General features: G+C 40.6%; 1 protein-coding gene across 1 annotated transcript in view; it reads right to left on the reverse strand.

Annotated features, from left to right (window-relative positions):
• The window catches only part of LOC138056339 (limbic system-associated membrane protein-like), a 39,881-nt gene that overhangs the window by 2,286 nt on the left and 13,595 nt on the right, over positions 1–24,000 (reverse strand). The window contains exon 2 of the mRNA XM_068902118.1: positions 10,849–11,199. Within this exon, the coding sequence (XP_068758219.1) occupies positions 10,849–11,199 (351 nt within the window). The remainder of the gene's footprint in view (positions 1–10,848; positions 11,200–24,000) is intronic.

A 24,000-nucleotide genomic window follows, 5' to 3' on the forward strand; every position in this document is an offset into this window, starting at 1 on the left:
GGTAGCAGACCGTGTTAAAAAGGGTTGACAGGCCTACACGACTCCCTTGTACGTGGTCTGGTTTCTGTTACCTTTGTCATAATTTTGCTCTCTTGAGTACATATTTGAATGGATGCCTCTTTTAGGCGGTTCCTGTCGGATTCACTTATCAGCAGTGGTTTTTATCCTATTGAATCTCTATACTGCTGTGTGATATTTTTTCTTCCAAGAAAATACATGGTCTTGAAAATAATGTTTTTAGTTTCTTGGTGTTGCTTTTCTCAGAAGTAATGTGAATGTGACCTTATGGCCTCACGCTTTTGCGCCAATTTAATTCTAGGCTCGACCGATATGTTTATCGGCGGTAGAAGCAAGTGATCTTCAGGTTTTAAAGGTTTGACCCGGGCCCGGGTTCATTTTGTTTATGAACGCCTGTTACATTGTGCCCTGTATCAGTGAGATAGCTGGCTTTTTATAGGCTTTTTTTGCCTTTTTTCTGCGTTTCTTAGCAGATCGTTATGCTCTTTGGAGGGGTTGTTTTCTTCAATTGTTTCACTGTCTCGTTCTTCTGACTTCTCCAGCGTGTGTTGGTTTGTTGCCATGGGCAGTAACTATCTTCCTTGACTTTGAACTGCTGGAGTTGATTCGTTCGCGTCGGTGCTCTTTTGATATTTGATGTCGATGTCTTTAAGTCGCTCCTTTTTCCAGGCATTTAGATAACCCGACTCTACTTGGAGGTTCTCTGACATATCATTTGGTCAGGCAAGACCGTGGTTTCGATCCTATCATATGGATCTCATCAGTTGCCGATAGCTTGATTTAAGGTGAAGAGCTTTGTCTGCAAAACCATGTGCGTTTGTCTCTATTTGTACTCGATGGAAGGATCGAACTCGCTAAGTTCTGATTGGCTATTAAAATTCTACCCAATGAAGTTTATGTGTTTTCCATCCATATGAACGTAGCTTGATGTTGTGCTTCTTTAGAAGGCTTGAAACCAGTATTTTCCTTTCTGTGTGCTGTTTTAAAAGAGCAGAGTGATATGTTTGCTTTAACGCTAGTGTCAAATATCAAAAGAGCATCGACGAGAACGAATCAACTCCAGCAGTTCAAAGTCAAGGAAGATAGTTGCTGACCATGGCCACAAACCAAAACACGCTGGAGAAGACAGAAGAACGAGTGAAACAATTTAAGAAAACAACGCCTCCAAAAAGCATAATGATCTGCTAAGAAACGCAGAAAAAAGGGTAAAAAAAGCCTACGAAAAGCCAGCTATCTCACTGATACAGGGCACAATGTAACAGGCGTTTAAAAACAAAATGAACCAGGGCCCGGGTCAAACCTGTAAAACCTTAAGATCACTTGCTTCTACCGCCGATAAACATATCGGTCGAGCCTAGAATTTTAATTCTAGGCTCGACCGATAAGCGTGAGATTCACATTACTGCTGAGAAAATCAACCTCAAGAAACTACAAACATTATTTTCGAGACCAACTATTTTCTTGGAAGAAAACGTTTCACACAGCATATAGGGATTCAAATGTAAAGCCTCATTACAGGAACCGCCTAAAAGAGGCGTCCATTCAAATATGTACTCAAGAGAGAAAAATCATGACAAAGGCAACAGAAACCAGACCACGTACAAGGGAGTCCTGATCGACGTCCAAGCTAACCAACATTCTATGTAAAAAATCAAGCCTCAAGACTACCACCCCAATATCCGATGCATCTGATAGTCTATCCAGTCCTGCAACTAAATCATTCACCATTTCTAGTGCACTCCCTAAATCCGCCATCTTGTTTGCACGCGAGCGAGGCATTATCTTCAATGACGTCAATTTTTGACCTGCCATAATTATTGTCGGATTTGGGCTCACGGTAAGAACTGCTTTGGGAAGTAACAACGAACATGGCGCTACAATGTTGAACTCCGACATTGCGTTACAGATTATTGTAGTCTATGTTAAAGTCGTAGGTTCACACGCGCTGTTGAAAATTTTGATTATATATCAGAAGTCGATGTATATGAGTACGAAGTCTAAACTAACGAACTTTGTATTGACGACGTGAAATGTAAAGTTGACCTAAAAACTTGGTATAACCGTAACCGTAACCAGTTAATGAAAATAAATGTTAAGGCATTTTCAGGTGTTTTTCAGTGTTGCTGGGAAAACATTATCTGTTCCTTTTTCCCAGCAAGACACACAAGAATTTCCCAGCCACCTAGATAAAATTGGTTGGTTTCCCAGCCAGCTGATCAAATTTATTTCCCAGCCAGGAATTCCGCGCACGATCCAAAACGACCTCACAAAAGCGACAAGACCGGGACAAAACAGTCTTTTTCCGCAAGCGCAATCACTCTGTCCAGCCGTCGTCTGGGAGAGGGAAGGGGCCTCAGTCTTCTACAGCCAGCTCGGGTTGAAATGCTAGAAAAAGTCGGTAATTCCCAGAGAAAACCTATATCACTAATAAATTTCCCGGTCAGCTCATCGAAACACCTGCATTTTTGCCAGCCAGCAAGATTCCTCTGGGGAACAGATAATGTGAGGAACAGATTCGTTGGGTGCCCCTGACATGAACTTTAATGTTGTCATAGTGCGATGTCGATGTGTAAAGTTGGATGTTGCGTTACAACTTCGATTTTTGGCGGAGATGGAACGCCATATTTCAACTGAACAAAAACTGTGGTGACAAGCGATTTTCAGGTGCAAATTGCACACCACTGTAGTTAAGCACAGGCGGTCCAGACTCGGAGGGTAAAAATATTATAAGGATTTGTATGGGAATCTTGATAACAAACTGATAAAGATATTTACACGCAAAAGTTCTCAATAAAAAATCCGTACTTTATTGTCGTGGTGACTTTCTCGCTTCTTGTGTGGTTATTTGCCTGATTGAATACGATTTAAGTGACTTCTCAACTTCCCGGTCGATTGTCACTGGGAAGTTGAGAGGTCGCTTAAATCGCATTCTGTCCGGCAAATACCCACACAAGAAGCGAGAACGTCACCACAACAATAAAGTACGGCTTTTTTATTGAGACCTTTTGCGTGCAAATATCTTTTTCAGTTTGTCATCGAGATTCCCATACAAATCCTTATAATTGTTTTACCCCCTGTGTCTGGACCGCCTGTGAGTTAAGTAGAAGTTGGGGGTTAAGTTGCACTGCAGAATAACGAACCATTAAGCTAATCAAGCTAGGTAACTTAACATATTTCATAAGTGCAGCAAAGTGGCAGGTTCATGAGTTCCCATTCAGAATTACGAATGGCTGCACAAAGAGCTGGATGTTACTCGATCTCCTTTTTCAATTAAGACAATGAGACCAATGTTTTTTACTGTTACGGATAGAAAGTGTGGAATTTGTTTGTCTAGTAAACATAAAACTGTACACCAATGGAAATACTTGATTACATGCAGATGTTAATCATATATGTGTTATACAAAGGGCTCCCTTTTATTTTTTTACAGCCAAGCATTTTTCTGTCTGGTTTAAGTTTGACCTTAACATGAAGGCCAATTCCGATAACGAAGGTTTTGCCGTAATCAAATCTTATCAAAACAATTTCATGATAGGACAAGGATAGAAAAGTGTAACAGTTAGGTGATCTTGTTTCCGAAATGGCACTTGTCATTTTTAATAAAACCAATATGCACTTATAAGCATTGGTGAAAATAATGTTGTTTAGTAACTACTGGCGAAATGACTTAAAGCATGTCTTAACTTCTCGTTATAGAAACGAGATGCTTCTGTGAAGCATACACTGGGTTGCCTGTGGTTCGTGCTACAGAAAATCAGAAGGCACTGAATTGTGTGGTATTGAAATACAGCATTCCAGTCTCTGAAGAATAACAAATAAAAGACAAGCGAGAAACATTGGCTTCTGGGCTGACATGTTGATAATTTTCAAGTTCCCTCACAACTTCTTTTCACCACAAGTGTGCCCTCTGAACATCTGACAGCTTTGTAATACTAAACTTCACTGAAGTCAGAGAATGAAGGGGTAGTTTCTAAAGAAACTGTGGTGCTGCGTCGGTGGGGAAGTAGTATACAAAAATTTGGTTTATCAACGGAGTTGATAATGTAAATCGACCACCGTACAGAGATTCTAAAAGCTGACGTTTTAAGCGTTAGCCCTTCGTCAGAGCGAATCGAGGGATTATGGGTTACGTGTAGTTTTTATAGTAGAGAAGGAGCTACGCTATTGGTGGTAACATGGCAACGTGAAAAGTAGGAATATATTAGTTAAATGAAAAGCGTTCGTTAATACCGTGAGGATTAAGGGTGCCGATTTGAAAGATGAATTTTTGTTCCAGATTCTTGCGGCTTTCCGTCGTACCTAGATGTAGGGAAAGGCCGCAGATAGCCATGTGTTTTTTGGAGTGGTTAGGCAGATTAAAATGGCGAGCGACTGGCTTAGATGCATCCTTGTCATTCTTCTCAACATCGCGAAGGTGTTCGCGGAATCGGTCACCTAGTCGTCTACCTGTCTCACCAATGTATAATTTATTGCATAACGTACAGGTTATGCAATAAATGACATTTGCGGAGGTACATGTGAAACGATCGGTGATCTTAACAAATCGCTTAGGTCCCGATATCTTGCTAGTGTTAACAATGAAAAGACAAGTTTTGCATCGTGAGCGCGCACATTTGAAAGTGCCGGGTTGCTCGTTGGTTTTGAGCGCGCTTCTAACTAAAAAGTTGCCTACGTTTTTGTCGCGTTTGAATGAAATAAGTGGAGGTTGCGAAAAGATTCTACCAGTCTCGGGATCATTTTGGAGTAATTTAAAATTACTAAGAATGATGCTTTTGACTGCTTGATTATGAGGATGGAAAGTGAGGGTGAATGGAATTCTGTCATTCTTATCTTTCTGTGACGTTTGTAGTGACGACTGTCGATCAAATTGTTGGGCGCGATGATGGCCCGCTTTGACCACAGAGACAGGATAGCCACGTTTTTCGAAGAACTGGCACATCTCCTCTGATTTGCTGGAAAAATCGGAGTCATCACTACATAGATGTCGAAGTCTAAGAAATTGAGAATAAGGAATGGAGTTCTTGACATGTGATGGATGTGACGATGAATACAACAAATAACTGTGTGAATCAGTAGGTTTGTAGTGCACACTAGTACATAGCACGTTGCCTCTAATAGAAACTTTGATATCTAGAAAAGCCAATGAAGTTTCCGAAATTTCCCAGGTATATTTAAGAGCCGGATGAAAAGAGTTGACGGAGGTTATAAATTGATCGAGTTCTTCTCTGCTGGATGAAATAGCGCCGATGCAGTCGTCGATGTAACGGCCGTAGAGTTCAGGTTTGGGGCCGTTGTACTGATTAAAAAATTGGTGTTCAACATAGCCTACAAAAAGATTGGCATAGCTAGGTCCCATTCTTGTGCCCATCGCTACACCATTAATTTGTTTGTAATAGTTGCCGGCGAATGAAAAACAATTAAGCGTTAAAACTAGTTCGGCAAGGCGGAGGAGCGTTTCCGAGCTAGGTTCTTTGACAGTGCGTTGATCGAAAAAGTGTTTAAGTGCTTGAAGACCTTCGCTATTAGGAATGACTGTGTATAGAGATGTAATGTCCATGGTGAAAATAAGTTTGTCTTGGCCGTAGAAATTGAAATAGCGGAAAATTTGTAGTGCGTGTATACTGTCTTTAATGTATGATTTCAAAGATATTACTATATGCGTCATAATCCTTTCTAAGTAGCTAGAAATGAGTTCGGTGGGGCAACTAATGGCAGACACGATAGGGCGACCTGGGTTGTTGGGTTTGTGAATTTTAGGCAAGAAGTAAATGCACGAAGTTCTAGGGGTGTTGATGATGAGATTAGTGGCAGTGTCCGGTAATTCTTGATTAACTATAAGATTTTGAATGGTGTCTTTGACAAGTTTTTGATTTTTGGAAGTGTGATCTTTAGGGATTTTGGCATAAAACGAGGTATCCGAAAGTTGCCGCAAAGCTTCTTTTTGGTAAAGGTCGGACCGCCAAACAACTACCGCGCCGCCTTTGTCGGCCGATTTGACAACTATGTCGTTGCGTTCACTAAGATTTTTAAGCGCCGCCCACTCTTCCGAGGAAAGGTTGGAAAATTTAGTGTTGCGATTGAATTTAAGTTTGTGAATGTCGTGACGGCATTTTTTGGTGAAAAAATCTAAAGAGGCAAATTGTCCCTCTGGGGGAGTCCATTTGGATTTGCGAACTAGAAGTGTTTCAAAAATATCTTTATTAGAAGTGTCCGAATCATCCTCTTTGTCGTGAAAAAAGGCTTTTAACTGAACGCGGCGAAGGAATTTTTCAACATCTTGCTTAATAGAAAATTCGTTGGTGCGTTTGGTAATAGGGACAAAATTTAGGCCCTTACTGAGAACAGATTTCTCTGAGTCAGTAAGCGGAAGATTTTGCCGCTCCGAACTTTTCAAAATCTGTCCAGCAATTTTAGTACAATTGATTCGCGCTAAAATCCGACAACTTAATTCTGGACTGTTTGACCATTTACACCAAACCAAGACTCTTAAACTTCAACAATTAATAGGTCCGCAAATTACCGACGACACTACATTGCATAGCCATAATACCGTTATTACAATTCCAGAAAATCTTCCGCTTACTGACTCAGAGAAATCTGTTCTCAGAAAGGGCCTAAATTTTGTCCCTATTACCAAACGCACCAACGAATTTTCTATAAAGCAAGATGTTGAAAAATTCCTTCGCCGCGTTCAGTTAAAAGCCTTTTTTCACGACAAAGAGGATGATTCCGACACTGCTAATAAAGATATTTTTGAAACACTTCTAGTTCGCAAATCCAAATGGACTCCCCCAGAGGGACAATTTGCCTCTTTAGATTTTTTCACCAAAAAATGCCGTCACGACATTCACAAACTTAAATTCAATCGCAACACTAAATTTTCCAACCTTTCCTCGGAAGAGTGGGCGGCGCTTAAAAATCTTAGTCAACGCAACGACATAGTTGTCAAATCGGCCGACAAAGGCGGCGCGGTAGTTGTTTGGCGGTCCGACCTTTACCAAAAAGAAGCTTTGCGGCAACTTTCGGATACCTCGTTTTATGCCAAAATCCCTAAAGATCTCACTTCCAACAATCAAAAACTTGTCAAAGACACCATTCAAAATCTTATAGTCAATCAAGAATTACCGGACACTGCCACTTATCTCATTATCAACACCCCTAGAACTTCGTGCATTTACTTCTTGCCTAAAATTCACAAACCCAACAACCCAGGTCGACCTATCGTTTCTGCCTGTAGTTGCCCCACCGAACTCATTTCTAGCTACTTAGACAGGATTATGACGCCTATCGTCAAATCTTTGCCATCATACATTAAAGACAGTACACACGCACTACAAATTTTCCGCGATTTCAATTTCTCCGGCCAAGACAAACTTATTTTCACCATGGACATTACATCTCTATACACAGTCATTCCTAACAGCGAAGGTCTTCAAGCACTTAAACACTTTTTCGATCAACGCACTGTCAAAGAACCTAGCTCGGAAACGCTCCTCCGCCTTGCCGAACTAGTTTTAACGCTTAACTGTTTTTCATTCGCCGGCAACTATTACAAACAAATTAATGGTGTAGCGATGGGCACAAGAATGGGACCTAGCTATGCCGATCTTTTTGTAGGCTATGTTGAACACCAATTTTTTAATCAGTACAACGGCCCCAAACCTGAACTCTACGGCCGCTACATCGACGACTGCATCGGCGCTATTTCATCCAGCAGAGAAGAACTCGATCAATTTATAACCTCCGTCAACTCTTTTCATCCGGCTCTTAAATATACCTGGGAAATTTCGGAAACTTCATTGGCTTTCCTAGATATCAAAGTTTCTATTAGAGGCAACGTGCTATGTACTAGTGTGCACTACAAACCTACTGATTCACACAGTTATTTGTTGTATTCATCGTCACATCCATCACATGTCAAGAACTCCATTCCTTATTCTCAATTTCTTAGACTTCGACGTCTATGTAGTGATGACTCCGATTTTTCCAGCAAATCAGAGGAGATGTGCCAGTTCTTCGAAAAACGTGGCTATCCTGTCTCTGTGGTCAAAGCGGGCCATCATCGCGCCCAACAATTTGATCGACAGTCGTCACTACAAACGTCACAGAAAGATAAGAATGACAGAATTCCATTCACCCTCACTTTCCATCCTCATAATCACGCGGTCAAAAGTATCATTCTTAATAACTCCAAAATGATCCCGAGACTGGTAGAATCTTTTCGCAACCTCCACTTATTTCATTCAAACGCGACAAAAACGTAGGCAACTTTTTAGTTAGAAGCGCGCTCAAAACCAACGAGCAACCCGGCACTTTCAAATGCGCGCGCTCACGATGCAAAACTTGTCTTTTCATTGTTAACACTAGCAAGATATCGGGACCTAAGCGATCTGTTAAGATCACCGATCGTTTCACATGTACCTCCGCAAATGTCATTTATTGCATAACCTGTACGTTATGCAATAAATTATACATTGGTGAGACAGGTAGACGACTAGGTGACCGATTCCGCGAACACCTTCGCGATGTTGAGAAGAATGACAAGGATGCATCTAAGCCAGTCGCTCGCCATTTTAATCTGCCTAACCACTCCAAAAAACACATGGCTATCTGCGGCCTTTCCCTACATCTAGGTACGACGGAAAGCCGCAAGAATCTGGAACAAAAAATTCATGTTTCAAATCGGCACCCTTAATCCTCACGGTATTAACGAACGCTTTTCATTTAACTAATATATTCCTATTTTTCACGTTGCCATGTTACCACCAATAGCGTAGCTCCTTCTCTACTATAAAAACTACACGTAACCCATAATCCCTCGATTCGCTCTGACGAGGGGCTAACGCTCGAAACGTCAGCTTTTAGAATCTCTGTACGGTGGTCAATTTACATTATCAACTCCGTTGATAAACCAAATTTTTGTTCACTGAAGTCAAGCCCTGTTTCGCGGGGTTAGTGTTACGATGGGAGACCAAAACAATAAACCCCTCATAAAAAAACAGAAACATCTGACCGAAAATCCTATTAACGCTAACAAATGCGAACTCAGCAAGGTACAGATGCTGTTAACTTGCTTTATTCAAAACAAATATTGATGAAAAAGCAAATAAGTATTGATACACAGATGGCAGAAAGAGCAGAGGGAAGTTTCCCGGACGGTCGATCGAGAATAAAATATTTACGACATGAAAACAACATTAATTTTGAACCGTGAATATAGAATATAAAAAGTTACGATCAGCGACAAACATTTTTGGAGATTTTTGCTACGTTCAAGTAAATTGCAAAATCGAAAGTGACATGGCCGGAATTCAGCGGGCGCCGTGATTAAGTTACCGCGGCATGTTTACTCCCCAAACAGTGAAGCATCTGTGTCAAATGATGGCAAGATACCGGGTTTTTGTAAGTTTCTTTTTCTGTCAAGTGTTATAAAGTTTGACAATGAAATGAGCGAAGTCAAAACAAAGATCACAATCGCCCAACTCTTGTTTATGCAAATGGACCCCAAATTTTTCTCTCCAAGACGCGTACGACGTTATTTATCACCAGGTAATTCCATCATTTTGGAAATAGCAGCTATTTTATTATTCATCTGCGTCACAAGTTTTCACTGATTTTGGAGCTCATTTTGTTGAAACTCAAGCACGCTTCCAACAGGCCTGTGAAACCTTCCTGCTTACAGAGCAATACTAAAAAACTACTTCTCCCATATCACATTTCAACCCTAAGCTCGAAAATTCAATACACAACATGATATTATAATTCACAAAGGCAGAAAATACCACAGAATCCTTTTCCAGCGAAAATTTTATTGAAACAAACAACACATTTGCTCTTAGAGGCGAAAACCTCTTCCTATTTGATTGCGTGCGTGAAGACAAGAAACTCAATTGTGTCAAATTACCATGTACTTCAGGTAAATACTGCTCACTTTGATCTCGTTTCGACGGGCGATAGATTGTTGTCGAAGTCCAGTACTCGTCGCTTTTGAGGTTCATGCCTAGTTTATCCAAGTGACTTTCCATTATTGAGCTCCATAAGGGTATATTTTGTTTAAGGATCCACTAAAACGCCATTCGCGTTGCATGACTTTCGACGCCATTGCAGGCTAAGTTAATGATTCTACTGTGTCCACCAGAGAAATCTACGCAGTTCCACTACCCTCTCGATCCTAAGAAAATACGCGCAGAAGGCTCTATACACAAAGACACCACTTACCAGGGGAGTGACAGGCAAGACTTTTACCGACACGGAAAAAAAAAACAAAAAAAACAAAAAAAAAAAAAAAAAGAAAACAAACAAACTAAACGCAGACCTCGACTGGGTTTGCCCATAGGCAACCCAGTAAAAATTTGATCAGTTGATCTTTTGACAACCGGAAGTTTCTTTCAAGTTTTTTTTCAGGGTAGTTTGTCCCCCCGCCTTGCTGACAACTCACTACAATTGAGCAAGAGCGATGTTTACTTAACCGTTTAACGAGGGGATTGTTGATAGATTTTTTATACTGAGAGGTACAGGTTTCCTTAAGCCTGTCTACTAAAATCAGATGTATCTTGTGAATGTTCTGTGCAAACGTCCTAAAAGATCAGGCCCCAGTTGTTCGAAGAGTGTATAGCGCTATCCACTGGATAACTCAATTGCATGCTTTTGCTAGTGTTTATCCGCTGGATGCCGTTATCCACCTTTTGGACAACCGACGCCTAATGTTATGAAGTCCAAAATGTAAATCAGACAGGTAATGCATCCCAGATGCAAAGTAGTTTACTTGGAAGACTAGAAAAAGACAGAAAAGCACAAGCCAAGAGGGCAGACAACGAAAAAAAGGCTTACCTAAAATTTTCAACGTTATACATCTTTGTTCATCACGACCCGTTATATGACGATCCCTTGTGAAAACACCGCAACAGTATATTCCTTCATCGCTCTCTTTAGCTTTAATCAGTAACAGCTCCGGATTTGCGTTCTTCGCTAATGCAACTCTCCCTTTAAATTGTGGGTAAATCACTGTTTCGTTATCTTTTTTATGTGTTAGTATAATAGTAATACCCTTCCTTATTTCGAAGAAGTCGAAGCTCTCGTTGGCCTTTAGATTCATAACATATTTCCATTCTAGTGTAACTTCTTCGCCAGCAGCTCCAAAAGTCGGATCCTTTGGAATTTTGGTCCAATTGAGAAAGTGAGCTGAAAGGGAAAATTCGATCCACTAAAAAAGTACCATTTACGTGTAAACATTGTGCCTTAAGACTCGAGTTGAATACTGAGGGGGCTGCGATGAACAAGTAAGTGTACGTCCGTGTTGCTCCAATTCAGTAGTTATGATTTTTCGGTTAACTTAATGAAGGCTTGTAAGTCATTTGGCGAGTATCATAGGTAATCCTCTCAAATTCAGCGTCAGCGTGAATCGTTTTCTTAGCCTTTGACTCATGGGAAAAGCAAGGCTTAGGCCTGGCTTCCGTATGATCTAAAACGGTCTGCGACACGGTCGTAGTAATCATTACGGTCGGGAAAGTAGAACTAGATTCAACTTTCCCTATTATCACGACTGTGTCGCAGACCGTTGCAGATCATGTGAAAACCAAGCTTTAATCGATGCGCCAACAGAACTCCGTGAGGCCGTGTGCACTCGGTACTGTACACGGCATCCACTAGAGTGATAATCTTTGTTACAAATGATGGCCATGAGCGTCTTGTGCCCGCTTTTATCATGAATAAATTTCATAAGAGAGTATATCTATTACAGATCGTTTTAACATGTGCATTGATAGGAATAATCTTGACTTATTCGAGGCAGATTTAAATTCGGATAGGGAAACATAAGTCTTTCGAAAAGTCCTTCGTCTCATGTAGACAACGCGCAGAACGAAGGACTTTTCAAACTTGATTAGCACGATGAGTGGCGCCAATTTTAGCACCCAAAAGCGGGTCGCTGAGCTAGACTAATCAGGGTAGTCCTTGTGGATCCCAGGGGATAAAGTTGTCAATCAAGATTTGCCATACGCAGTGAAGCGTAACTTTCAACATAAGTGATGGCTGAAGCTAAAGGATATTCCGAATTGCGCGACTGTCAGAAGAAAACAATTCAAGCATATCTGTCTTGCAGAAATTTTTCTGTCTACTCCACCCGGATCTAGGAATTGAGCTAGCCATGTACGATTGTGATCGTTTACTTGGGGCCTCTTTACACGAGCCCGGGTTGCTTTTTACCCCGGGTTGAATCACCGCGGCAGGTAACCCTTTTGCAGTCAAATGTTTGTAAGAGTTTACATGAAAACAGTAGTCAAACCGGGTCAGCCCCCCTTGCCGGGTAACCCTTCTCAAGGCTCGGGTTGACCCGGCTAGAAGGGTTGAAATTTCTTCAATTTCTTCATGTAAACACTGGCGTATCTGACCCGAGATTGCTTGAACAACACTTTTTTTGCGGTTCAGCGTTCTCGCCCATGCGCAGCCTGTACCAAAATGACTGATAACGTTCACACAAATTGATGATTGTTATGATTGCACGGTTCGTCCGCTATTTTCCTCACTGACAAGTAGTCACCAGCCCTTTCAACCCAGCGAAAGGGAACTGACCCGAGTCAGCCGAGAATGACCCAACCCTCACCCAGCCCGGGCTCATGTAAACGTAATATTCGACGCTGAACTGACCCGGGCTCGTGTAAAGAGGCCCTTGGAGAGGAATGCAATGCTATCGTCTTCGTAAAGGCTCGTTTACACAGAGCGATTTTATCGCGCGAGAAGAGCTGCGACAGAATTGCAGCAAAGTTGCACTAAATTTCGAGCATGTTCGAATTTGCGGCGACAAGGCTGCGATCTGTCGCGCTACAAATCACCAGTGAAATCGCCGGCTGTTCACACGCGCGATCTGCTGTCGCCGTAAAATCGCCTTTCGATCGCAGCTCTTGTCGCACGATAAAATCGCTCTGTGTAAACGAGCCTTAAGGAGGCTTCCTACAATAAATTGAGCTTATATCATTAGACTTTAGACGGCTATGGTAGCCCATTATTATCAAAGAAAAACTAACTGGAAATGCCTGTTTTATTTAAGAAAATTGAAACATATCTTTAAAAGACCAAAATAAATAAACAAATAACGAGATGCTTCCGTGAAGCATACACTGGGTTGCCTGTGGTACGTGTCACAGAAAATCAGAAGGCACTGAATTGTGTGGTATTGAAATACAGCATTCCAGTCTCTGAAGAATAACAAATAAAAGAGAAGCGAGAAACATTGGCTTCTGAGCTGACATGTTGATAATTTTCAAGTTCCCTCACAACTTCTTTTCACCACAAGTGTACCCTCTGAGCATCTGACAGCTTTGTAATACTAAACTTCACTGAATAGGGCTTAAAAGCCCTATTCAGCGGGGTTAGTGTTAAGATGGGAGACCAAAACAATAAACCCCTCATAAAAAACAGAAGCATCTGACCGAAAATATTAACGCTAACAAATGCGAACTCAGCAAGGTTCAGATTCTGTTAGCTTGCTTTATACAAAACAAATATTGATGAAAAAGCAAATAACTATTGATACACAGTTTTTAGAAAGAGCAGAAGGAAGTTTATGACATGAAAACAACATTAATCTTGAACCGTGAATATAAAATATAAAAAGTTACGATCAGCGACAAACATTTTGGGAGATTTTTGCTACGGTCAAGTAAATTGCAAAATCGAAAGTGACGTCGCCGGAATTCGGCGGGTGCCGTGATGAGGTTACCGCAGCATGTTTACTCGTCAAACAGTGAAGTATCTGTGTCAAATGATGGCAAGATACCGGGTTTTTGTAAGTTTCTTTTTCTGTCAAGTGTTATAAAGTTTGGGAATGAAATGAGCGAAGTCAAAACAAAGATCACAATCGCCCAAGTCTTGTTTATGCAAAGTCAAAATTTACTCTCCAAGACGCGTACGACGTTATTTATCACCAGGTAATTCCATCATTTTGGAAATAGCAGCTACTTTATTATTCAACTGCGTCACAATTCTTCACTGATTTTGGGGCTCATTTTGTTGAAACTAAAGCACGCTTGCAACAGGCCTGTGAACCCTTCCAGCTTACAGAGCAATACTAAAAAACTTCTCCCATATCACATTTCAACCTTAAGCTCGAAAATTCAATACACGACATGATATTATAATTCACAAAAGCAGAAAATACCACAGAATCCTTTTCCAGCGAAAAATTTATTGAAACAAACAACACATTTGCTCTTAGAGGCGAAAACCTCTTCCTATTTCATTGCGTGCGTGAAGACAAGAAACTCAATTGTGTCAAATTACCATGTACTTCAGGTAAATACAGCTCACTTTGATTTCGTCTCGACGGGCGATAGATTGTTGTCGAAGTCCAGTACTCGTCGCATCCAAGCCAGTCGCTCGCCATTTTAATCTGCCTAACCACTCCAAAAAACACATGGCTATCTGCGGCCTTTCCCTACATCTAGGTACGACGGAAAGCCGCAAGAATCTGGAACAAAATTTCATCTTTCAAATCGGCACCCTTAATCCTCACGGTATTAACGAACGCTTTTCATTTAACTAATATATTCCTATTTTTCACGTTGCCATGTTACCACCAATAGCGTAGCTCCTACTCTACTATAAAAACTACACGTAACCCATAATCCCTCGATTCGCTCTGACGAAGGGCTAACGCTCGAAACGTCAGCTTTTAGAATCTCTGTACGGTGGCCAATTTACATTATCAACTCCGTTGGTAAAACCAAATTTTTGTATACTACTTCCCCACCGACGCAGCACCACAGTTTCTTTAGAAACTACCCCTTCATTCATTAAATACAGCTCACTTTGATTTCGTCTCGACGGGCGATAGATTGTTGTCGAAGGCCAGTACTCGTCACTTTTGAGATTCCTGCCTAGTTTATGCAACTGACTTTCCATTATTGAGCTCCATAAGGGCATATTTTCTTTAAGCATCCACTAAAACGCCCTTCACGTGACATGACGCTCGACGCCATTGCAGGCAAAGTTAATGATTCTACTGTATCCACCAGAGAAATATACGCAGTTCCACTACCCTCTCGATCCTGAGAAAAAACGGGCAGAAGGCTCTATGCACAGACACCACTTACCAGGGGAGTGACAGGCAAGACTTTTACCGACACGGAAAAGAAAAAAACTAAAAAAAAGAATAGAAAGAAAACAAACAAACAAACAAAACGCAGACCTCGACTGGGTTTGCCATAGGCAACCCAGTGATAATAGTAAAAAAAAAATGAAATCGAAAAAATAGTTAAAAAAAACAACATATTAAAATCCCTTAGTAGTAATGCAAATTGATTTTTATTTTGCTATGATAACGCTGGGCCGAACCGAAATCACAATAAATTTCTTTTCTCTAAATGAAATGTCGTAAAGTGACCCATCGTTATCATAGCCTGCGACACGTTACATCAGCGGAGTCATCTCAAAACGGCAACAAGCACTGTACCTGGCCTGGATGGTTCCTCGCGTGTGTGAGCTGCCACCTAGTGCTTTCCTCATACCTGCCTCATACATTATACCCATCTAAAGTCCTTTTATCGAGATGAATAAAAGGCAATGTGTATGGAACCGTTTACAAGAGGAAATGAAGGCGAAAAGGAAGCGACCGGATCCTCGCTTTAAGGGCAAGAGCAAAAAATAAAATAATAAAATGGACTGCACCTCAACTTCTTCTATAGACCGCCGAGGCAATAATGTGGAGAAGTATGGGGACTGGTTACTTTGAAAGATGAAGGATGACTGGGAATGAGTGCTACTGATCAATACAATAACAAGGGACAAAAAGAAGACATGTCATGTGCCCATAAATTTATTGTTTATTAAAACCTACAAATTCCTAAAATGTTACCAGTGACGTAAACGTTCCTGTCGCCCCCTTTGCCGTTTCTTTTGACCAACATTCCCTCGCCTCGTCATTCCTTCGGGGTCTACCATACTCATAACATCATAGACGAGATTACGAGGAACAGCCAATTTATGCTGCTCTCGAACTTTTCTCTGCATAGCTCGATATCCAAGGTACTGCCCTGGGCCTTCCATTTCTTCCTGTATAGCCTTTTTGACATCTACACTCGTTTCATAAACGAAGGTATTTAATGCCGAAAAATTTCAATCTCCTACTGAGTGTGGGTAGACTCCATTTATATTCAGGGTAGTCGCGACTAGCAGAATCTAGTATCTCGTCTCGAATAATTTGCTAACACATAGCGCTCAAGATCGCTCTTTAGTTGCTGGTCATTCTCACAGTCTGAGCAAGTGCGAGCCGCCATAATTTTGAGAGAAGAAAGATAGAGGCGCTGGTAACGAGTGGTTCTCCACTGACCGTACGTGTCGCAGGCTATGATAACGATGGGTCACTTAACGACATTTCATTTTGAGAAAAGAAATTTATAGTGCTTTCAGTTTGGCCCAGCGGTATCATAGCAAAATAAAAATCGAGTTTCATTTCTTCTAAGGGATTTTAATATGTTGTTTTTTTTCAACTATTTTTTTCGATTTCAATTTTTTTTACTATTATTATTTTTTTAATTTAAATTTTCTTTTTTTGGTTGAAATTTATTTACATTTTCATTTTATTAATTCAAATTTAATCTTTAATTTCCATCTTTCAATTTTTATTTTAATCAGGAGCCGATCTGGAGCGTGCAACTTCCATACAGCGTCTGTGAAACGGCGTTTTCACAAGTAGGTTTATTTTTAGACTAGCCCTTCCCGCGAATTAGGTCAAAAAACAAAGGCAGTTCCGGTTTGGTGACCCTATGACGTCAGCTTAATTTCTTGTAATTGGTCATCGGGCTCCTGTGGGAGTCTCATTAGCGGGAAATTCAATCTAAAAATAACCTTACTTGTGAAAACACCGTTTCACGAGAATAGATAAGTTGCATGCTCCGGGTGATGGGCTCCTGTTTTAATTAATTTTTTGTGTGTTTTTATATTTATGTATATTTATTTATTTATTTTGGTCTTTTTTAAGATATGTTTCAATTTTCTTAAATAAAACAGGCATTTCCAGTTAGTTTTTCTATGATAATAATGGGCCACTATAGACGGCCACAGTTCTTATATGCAAGCACCTACAGCTTTGAACCTTTAACCACGTACTAGAGAAAGTTTGAAGTTTGTAAAAATTTAGTTGATATGGCGTTCTAGGTTACCATGGCAACGAAACAGTGACGTCAGGGCTTTGATTAGCAGCAATTTTACGCTTTATTCGATCTAAACTTTTGAAATCATACGCAGGGTACTAATCCTGAGGTGTTTGTCTAACGTTTGACGAAGTTTGAAGAAAATCATTAAAAGCCGATTTTAAATTATTCGAGAGAGACGTTTTTACGCCTAAAATACTCAATTTGTCGTTACTCTTACAATAACTTTCAAAAGAAGCGCTGTTTTTAAAATCTAGTGGAATCGCTTGTCATGCAAGTCTTTTAGAGGTATCAAGCTAGCTCTCCCTGAAATTTCATGATATAAACTGCTTTTGATGTCCGTTGACAAACTTCAACGGAAAGCATTATATTTTGCGGAATTACGTCAAACTTCGTTCTCAGAACGTCTGGCGGTCCACAGGTACCCCAAGCTCGATATATGAGCAGCTCTTTATATGATGACCTTTGCATTGTTACGTGACTCGAGCGATTTGCATATTTATAAGGATTTGTATGGGGAAAATAACGATTGTTTCAATCTGTGACCCATGAAAATGTAACGATTTAAATAAAAATCGTCTTACCTTACTTAAGTTGAGTGTTTTTTGCCTCCTGTGTGGTCTTTGAGCCGACTTACGCCCATTCCTGTTAGTTTTTGAGAAACCGGTTTGCTCCCTCTGTATATACTATATACAAGGTATACTATATACAAGGTACTTTGTTCAAACTTCGCATTACCCAACGATCCAAAAGTTAGCTTAGCGACCCGGCCAGAGACTTCCACTCCGGGTGGGAGACAGTCATTTGCTCCCATCAAAAATCAATACCCTCGTACCCTGCAGTTCTCAATACTCTGTGAAACTAAAGAAAGACTTTTGCTGTAGGATTTCAAGGAAGTTATTTTTGATGGGAGCAAAGGACTGTCTCCCACCCGGAGTGGAAGTCTCTGGCCGGGTCAATAAGCTAACTTTTGATCGTTGAACAAAGCCTCTGTCGATGGCTTAAACGAGAAAGTTTTCAGAGATTGCCGACGTTTTATTCGGCCTCTGTGAAGATTCGACGCCAAGCAAAGACCACGGAAGGAACAATGAACTATCGTCCGTTCTCTACCCGGAATTTCGAGGCGACTGGAGTTGCTGGAGAGAATTTACGGCCGTTTTCCTTCGGCGGATCGGATCGACTGCTTCGTGAGAGTACCCAACTTTGTTTAGTATATATAGAGGGTGCAAACCGGTTTCTCAAAAACTAACAGGAATGACCGTAAATCGGCTCAAAGACCACACAGGTGGGAAAAAACACTCAACTAAAGTAAGGTAAGACGATTTTTATTTAAATCGTTACATTTTCATAGGTCACAGAAACAATCGTTATTTTCCCCATACAAATCCTTATAAATGTGCAAATCGCTCGAGTCACGTAACAATGCAAAAGAACTGCTCATATATCGAGCTTGGGGTACCTGTGGGCGGTCTAGCTGAAAAAAGCTGGTCGATTAAATTTCTTTTAAAATCCTGTATTCTATAATTAAGAATATTTTCAAATAACTTGCCAAGCGCCGACAGAATTGAAGCTTTTTAAGACACTGAAAAAAAAAATCCAAAGTTCGGTATATTCCTTGAATTTCCGCTCACGTTTCTACAGTCTTTGTTTACACCACTCGAGCTGGCTCTTCCAAATTCCAGCATACAAAACTGGTCCATTAATGAGTCCCAAGTATCACTTTGCACAATTGTTTTTTTTTTGTTTACGATGTTTGCTTATGATAATACTTAGCAGTTAAGTATTATCACAAACAAACATCGAAAATAAACAGAAAAAACAATTGTGCAATACCCTGAATAAATTCTCCATTTTAAATAACTTTTGTACGTACGCTCCATGATTTTTACTGTTTTAGCCAAAACCAGAACCCTTCTTTCTCTGTTTTCCAACGGCATATTGTAAAACACGGACTGGATTGGATTTGTAAAACACGGACTGGATTTGTAAAACACGGATTTGTAAAACCTGGATTTGTAAAACACGGATTTGTAAAACACGGATTTGTAAAACGCGCATTTGTAAAACACGGATTTGTAAAACGCGCATTTGTAAAACACGGATTTGTAAAACACGGATTTGTAAAACACGGATTTGTAAAACGCAGATTTGTAAAACACGGATTTGTAAAACACGGATTTGTAAAAGGAGGTTTATCATTTTTTGTAAAAATGATAGCATTGTACCGCTTCACATTCAAATAATTTCTCTAAAAGATTGTTTGATGTTGAGTAATATTAGCATTTGGAAATGTTTACGAATAATTGAGAAATACGAGAAGCACTCGCGTACAGCGAGTAAGTATTCCTGGCATTTTCGGCATTCTCTCGTGTTCAAAAACAAAATTACGCGCACTTATATTTAACATTACAATGCATTCGGCGCGTTTTTTTTTTTTTTTTTAATTATCAACATCTCAATACACAGGAGCTGGTTAAGACCGATTTCCAACGTTTAACGGGAATAGGTCATTTTACTAGGGCAAACATGCATCAACGAAAAGTGTACGTGACATACAAACAACCAGGCTGCCAAAAGACCGTAATTTTAAAAATGCATTGTAGACCTCTGTAGAAAATAAATTTGCATCTTTTAAATTTGCGCGGGAGAAGATAGGTTAATGTGCGAGGAAGGAGATGGCGGCTTCTTTTAAACTTCCATCTCTGACCAGAAAACGGCGACGTGGATTTGAGTTTCCAGAGTTCTCATGGAGCTCTGTAAAAATTAGAGAAGAGCTTGGAAGCGGGACATTTGGGACCGTCTATTTGGCTGACTTCACATTAGGAGAGATGCAGCGTCATGTTTGTGTCAAGAAGTTAAAAGGTGAATCCGCCGATTCAAAGCGACGCTTCGAGAAGGAAGCCGGTATCCTCCATAGTGTCAAAGGCCACAGAAATATCTCCGGGTTCCTGAGGTTTTGTCACGAGCCCTATGCCATAATGATGGAGTATTCGTGCTTCGACTTCGGTCATTTTGGCGTAGAAAAAAAGGTGACCACACTTCAAGATTTCGTGCATTTTGTAGACGCTGAATTTGATTTTTCCTCGTTCGCCGATGTGTTATCGGTGTGCACAATAGACGTGGTCACTGGACTAGATTTCCAACACAGAAACGGCATTGCCCACAGAGACCTAAAACCAGGCAATACTTTGGTTTGCAACCAACACTACGACAAAGATGACCTTGAAACATCGTATGCCAAATGCCCTATTGTCTGTAAACTCGCAGACTTTGGTCTTAGCAGGTCACTGGACATACAGACCTGCTCCATTCTGGAAACGAAAACCGAATCCACGTGTCGTGGTACCCCTGTTTACATGGCGCCAGAGCTACAACTGGAAGAATTGAAAATCGCGAACCAGGAAGATATTGAGAAGGCCGATATTTGGTCTTTGGGAATTCTCATTTTCTCACTGACCAATCCAAATGTCTCTAACCCGTACAGGGCTGAATTTGAACGAGCTGGGATTCCGTTCTCCGAAAAGGCCATAAACGGTTTATTGAGACGAAAGCAATTACCTACCCACGACGACAAGTACGACTCTATTCGGAAAACGCAATGGTCGCAACTTGAAAATGTGTTCAAATCATGTGCACGATTTGATCCAAGGTCACGACCCACAGCGGCGGAAATTCTCCGTCTTCTCAACAACAGTCAACCGCCTCATGTTTCTCAACAGAAAGTCCAAGTGGCACCCGTAGAAGGTAAGATTTTATTATGACCTTGATTTTCATCTGATGTTTCTACTAACTTCAAACGAGTTCTTAACACCGTCTTAACAAGATTTGTACTGTACACGTTTTGTTACGTACCTATAAATATCCATGACCAATGTGTATTTCTGGGAGAGAACGTAACACCTGAGTGAAATGGGTTACCTTCGCTTTATTTAATTTCTATCTCGTTTTTCTGGCTAAATGAAAGAACTGAACTGACCTGAAATTAGCCAAGAGAATTTAGCAGCTGTAGTGAAGTGAAGTGCAGTAATAGTAATTAAAAGGCTGTTTGTATCAAGAGTGAACAGTGACAAACAACTGCTCGATAAAAAAAATAAACAAGTTCGTTTGGGAATCAGTTTTCACAAATTGTATCTCTTTATCTAGAGATGGAGGGCGATCCACACCCGATTGTGGTTTCAAGCGAGGGGGAACCACTGCAAAATGTAAGTCTTGATATCTTTGTTAAGAGGCCTGGAGAAGACGTGAGTGTCACTTATATGCATTGGTGGCGGGGGCGGAGGTGTGGGAGCCTGAAAACAAGGGTAGACAGCGTCCCTCAGGCGAGCACTAAATAATCCTAAATCGTGGTTGTGCCATTTAAGTTGGTTATTTTCCATTTTTTTTTACCGGCGCCGACCCGTTTATAAATATCACAACAACAAATAAGGTTTTTTCTTATAATTTTGTGAAAACGTTTGCATTTAAAATTGTTGCATTCAAGTCCTTTTGCCATGAATACCTTATGAGTAGTCTACCTTAGTCAGCAGTTTTTACTGATAATGCAATCACGTATTTGACTGTTTATTTAATTCTAATTTTTCTTATTATCCATCTTAATAAAAGGAGAAAGATAAAACTCGCCTGTCACTAAACGCAGTAGGCGATGACAATGTGGATCAGTTTTGCGGAAATACTTCCCAAGGTATGCTTACTAAGTATCTTATCTCACCTATTCACACAAATAGAAATGGGCACCTAATGTGGCAACTTCGTCATAAGTCGACCCTTGAATAAATATATGTATAGTGGTTATCATGCCCGACTAGCAATAGGGGGCGTGGCTTCAAATCTCGCTCAAGGGTATTTAACAATTATTCCATGAGCACGCGTTGGATAGTAGATGGTAAATAGCCAAAGGCGTAGCGCCAACTTGGCTACAACCAGTCTCTTCTCCAACAAGCGCGAATGTCATAATTGTTTTATTAAATTCATTAAACTCCAATAGCTTGGAAGTACGAAATACGAGCGAAAACAAGGAAAAAAAATTGCACCGCTTTGCGCAATCAATTGCCATATAAGGCCAAACTAAGGTATATGAGCTGATAACCGAGATTGAGTGAACCAATCACAGCACAACCCACGTTCCCCCCTTACTAGTCGTGTGTGATACCCACTACACCACCAGGGCAACCATGCTGGCAATCCAGCAATGGAATAAGTGATTTTCGTGATTATGGCGAGGGACTCCCGGGAAATTGCCTTTCAAGTTGACAATGTGGAAAGCCTAGAACTCCTCTCGAAACCCAACTAAGGATCAAGTTACTGATACACGACCGTGAACAACTTACCGGATGACAAGGAAGGATCCTCGAAGGATACAGGCTGATTTTCTTTGTGTATGAAGACTATATGAGAGAAACTCTGACGCTGCACATCCCAAATAAACATATATATATATATATATATATATATATAGAGAGAGAGAGAGAGAGAGAGAGAGAGAGAGATATAGATATAGCGTAACTTATTCAGGGTGCTGTTTATTCATGACTGTTAGATCCTATTTTAACTTTATTTGTAACCGCTAATGAAGAAATGACAGAACATAAGCTTACAAATATTTCTGCCGTTATATATATATATGTATATATATATATATATAATATATTAATATATATTTATCATTGAACACATCGTGACAATGTCCAAATGTGGTGAATGCGCGCGCAATAGTTGTCGCGCCTGCTCAACAGATATCCTTCGATTTACGTAAGTTTGTGTGTCGCGGAGAAAAATGGTAGTCTTCCAGCTTTTTTTTTCCAAAAAATGTAGCAAATTGTGCTTTGTCATCAATATGTTGAATAATAACACCATTATCCTGCTCAATATCGCCTGATTTTAACCAACTCGGCCTACGGCCTCGTCGGCTTAGCCTTAGGTGGTGTTCCGCGCGATTTCGCCGCATAATGGTTGAAAGCATTACTTTACTTACCATATTCATTACAACTTGCAATACATGCCTATGACCATGCCGTCCGCGATATACATTACGCAAGAATACTGGAAACTATTGAAGATAGAGGAGTCCAGGCTATTTTTAGACTGATTACAGCTGATTAGTTAGCAATGAATTTTAACACACACTGAGTTAAATGTTTATCGCTTGATCTTTCAACTTCAGGTAACGTTGCTGTTGAGCATGCACGTGATGATGACAGCAGCGACGAGTTACCTCTCGGACCTATCGCCGAACTCAGGTTCTATGAAGGGGACAAACGAATGCCAGTGTACAAGTGGGGCATGACAAAAGGAATATCCACAGATGAAGCGGCTAAACTTCTTCTGCAGCAGTGTGTAGACCGCACGTATATTTCCACGCATATTCCAACAAACATTTCCAAAAATACCGTCTTTTTGGTAGATACCTCAAATCTCTTAGATGTTGCAGACGTCAAATGCGATGACCTGGGTGCCTGGCAATGCACGGGCTCCCCAAAGTTTTACTACTCGACAGACCAAGATGGCAACTTTCACAAACACGAAGACCCTGAAGATTGTCCTGCTAATCAAGTGCTGACATCATGCAGCGTCAGTATTTCACTAACAAAAGCTTGCCTTCGCTGCGAAAGTCGCTGATAAGTGCAAGACTGGCAGCGTCTACGATGCCTCAATCCCTGATCATAGTGCAGTACATATTTGGGGATGGCGAACAGGTCGTTAAAGTCAAAAGTCACGGAAACAGTAAAGGGGTTGGATCACGTTCCTTCAAGAGAACAATGAAGAGCACCCGGGATTCTATGAAAGACAAATTGAAAGGTTTACCTCCCAGACAAGTTGTTTATGCCATTGTGGAACA

This window comes from Montipora capricornis, chromosome 7 (genome assembly GCF_036669925.1).
Source record: "Montipora capricornis isolate CH-2021 chromosome 7, ASM3666992v2, whole genome shotgun sequence".
Classification (NCBI taxonomy): domain Eukaryota; kingdom Metazoa; phylum Cnidaria; class Anthozoa; order Scleractinia; family Acroporidae; genus Montipora; species Montipora capricornis.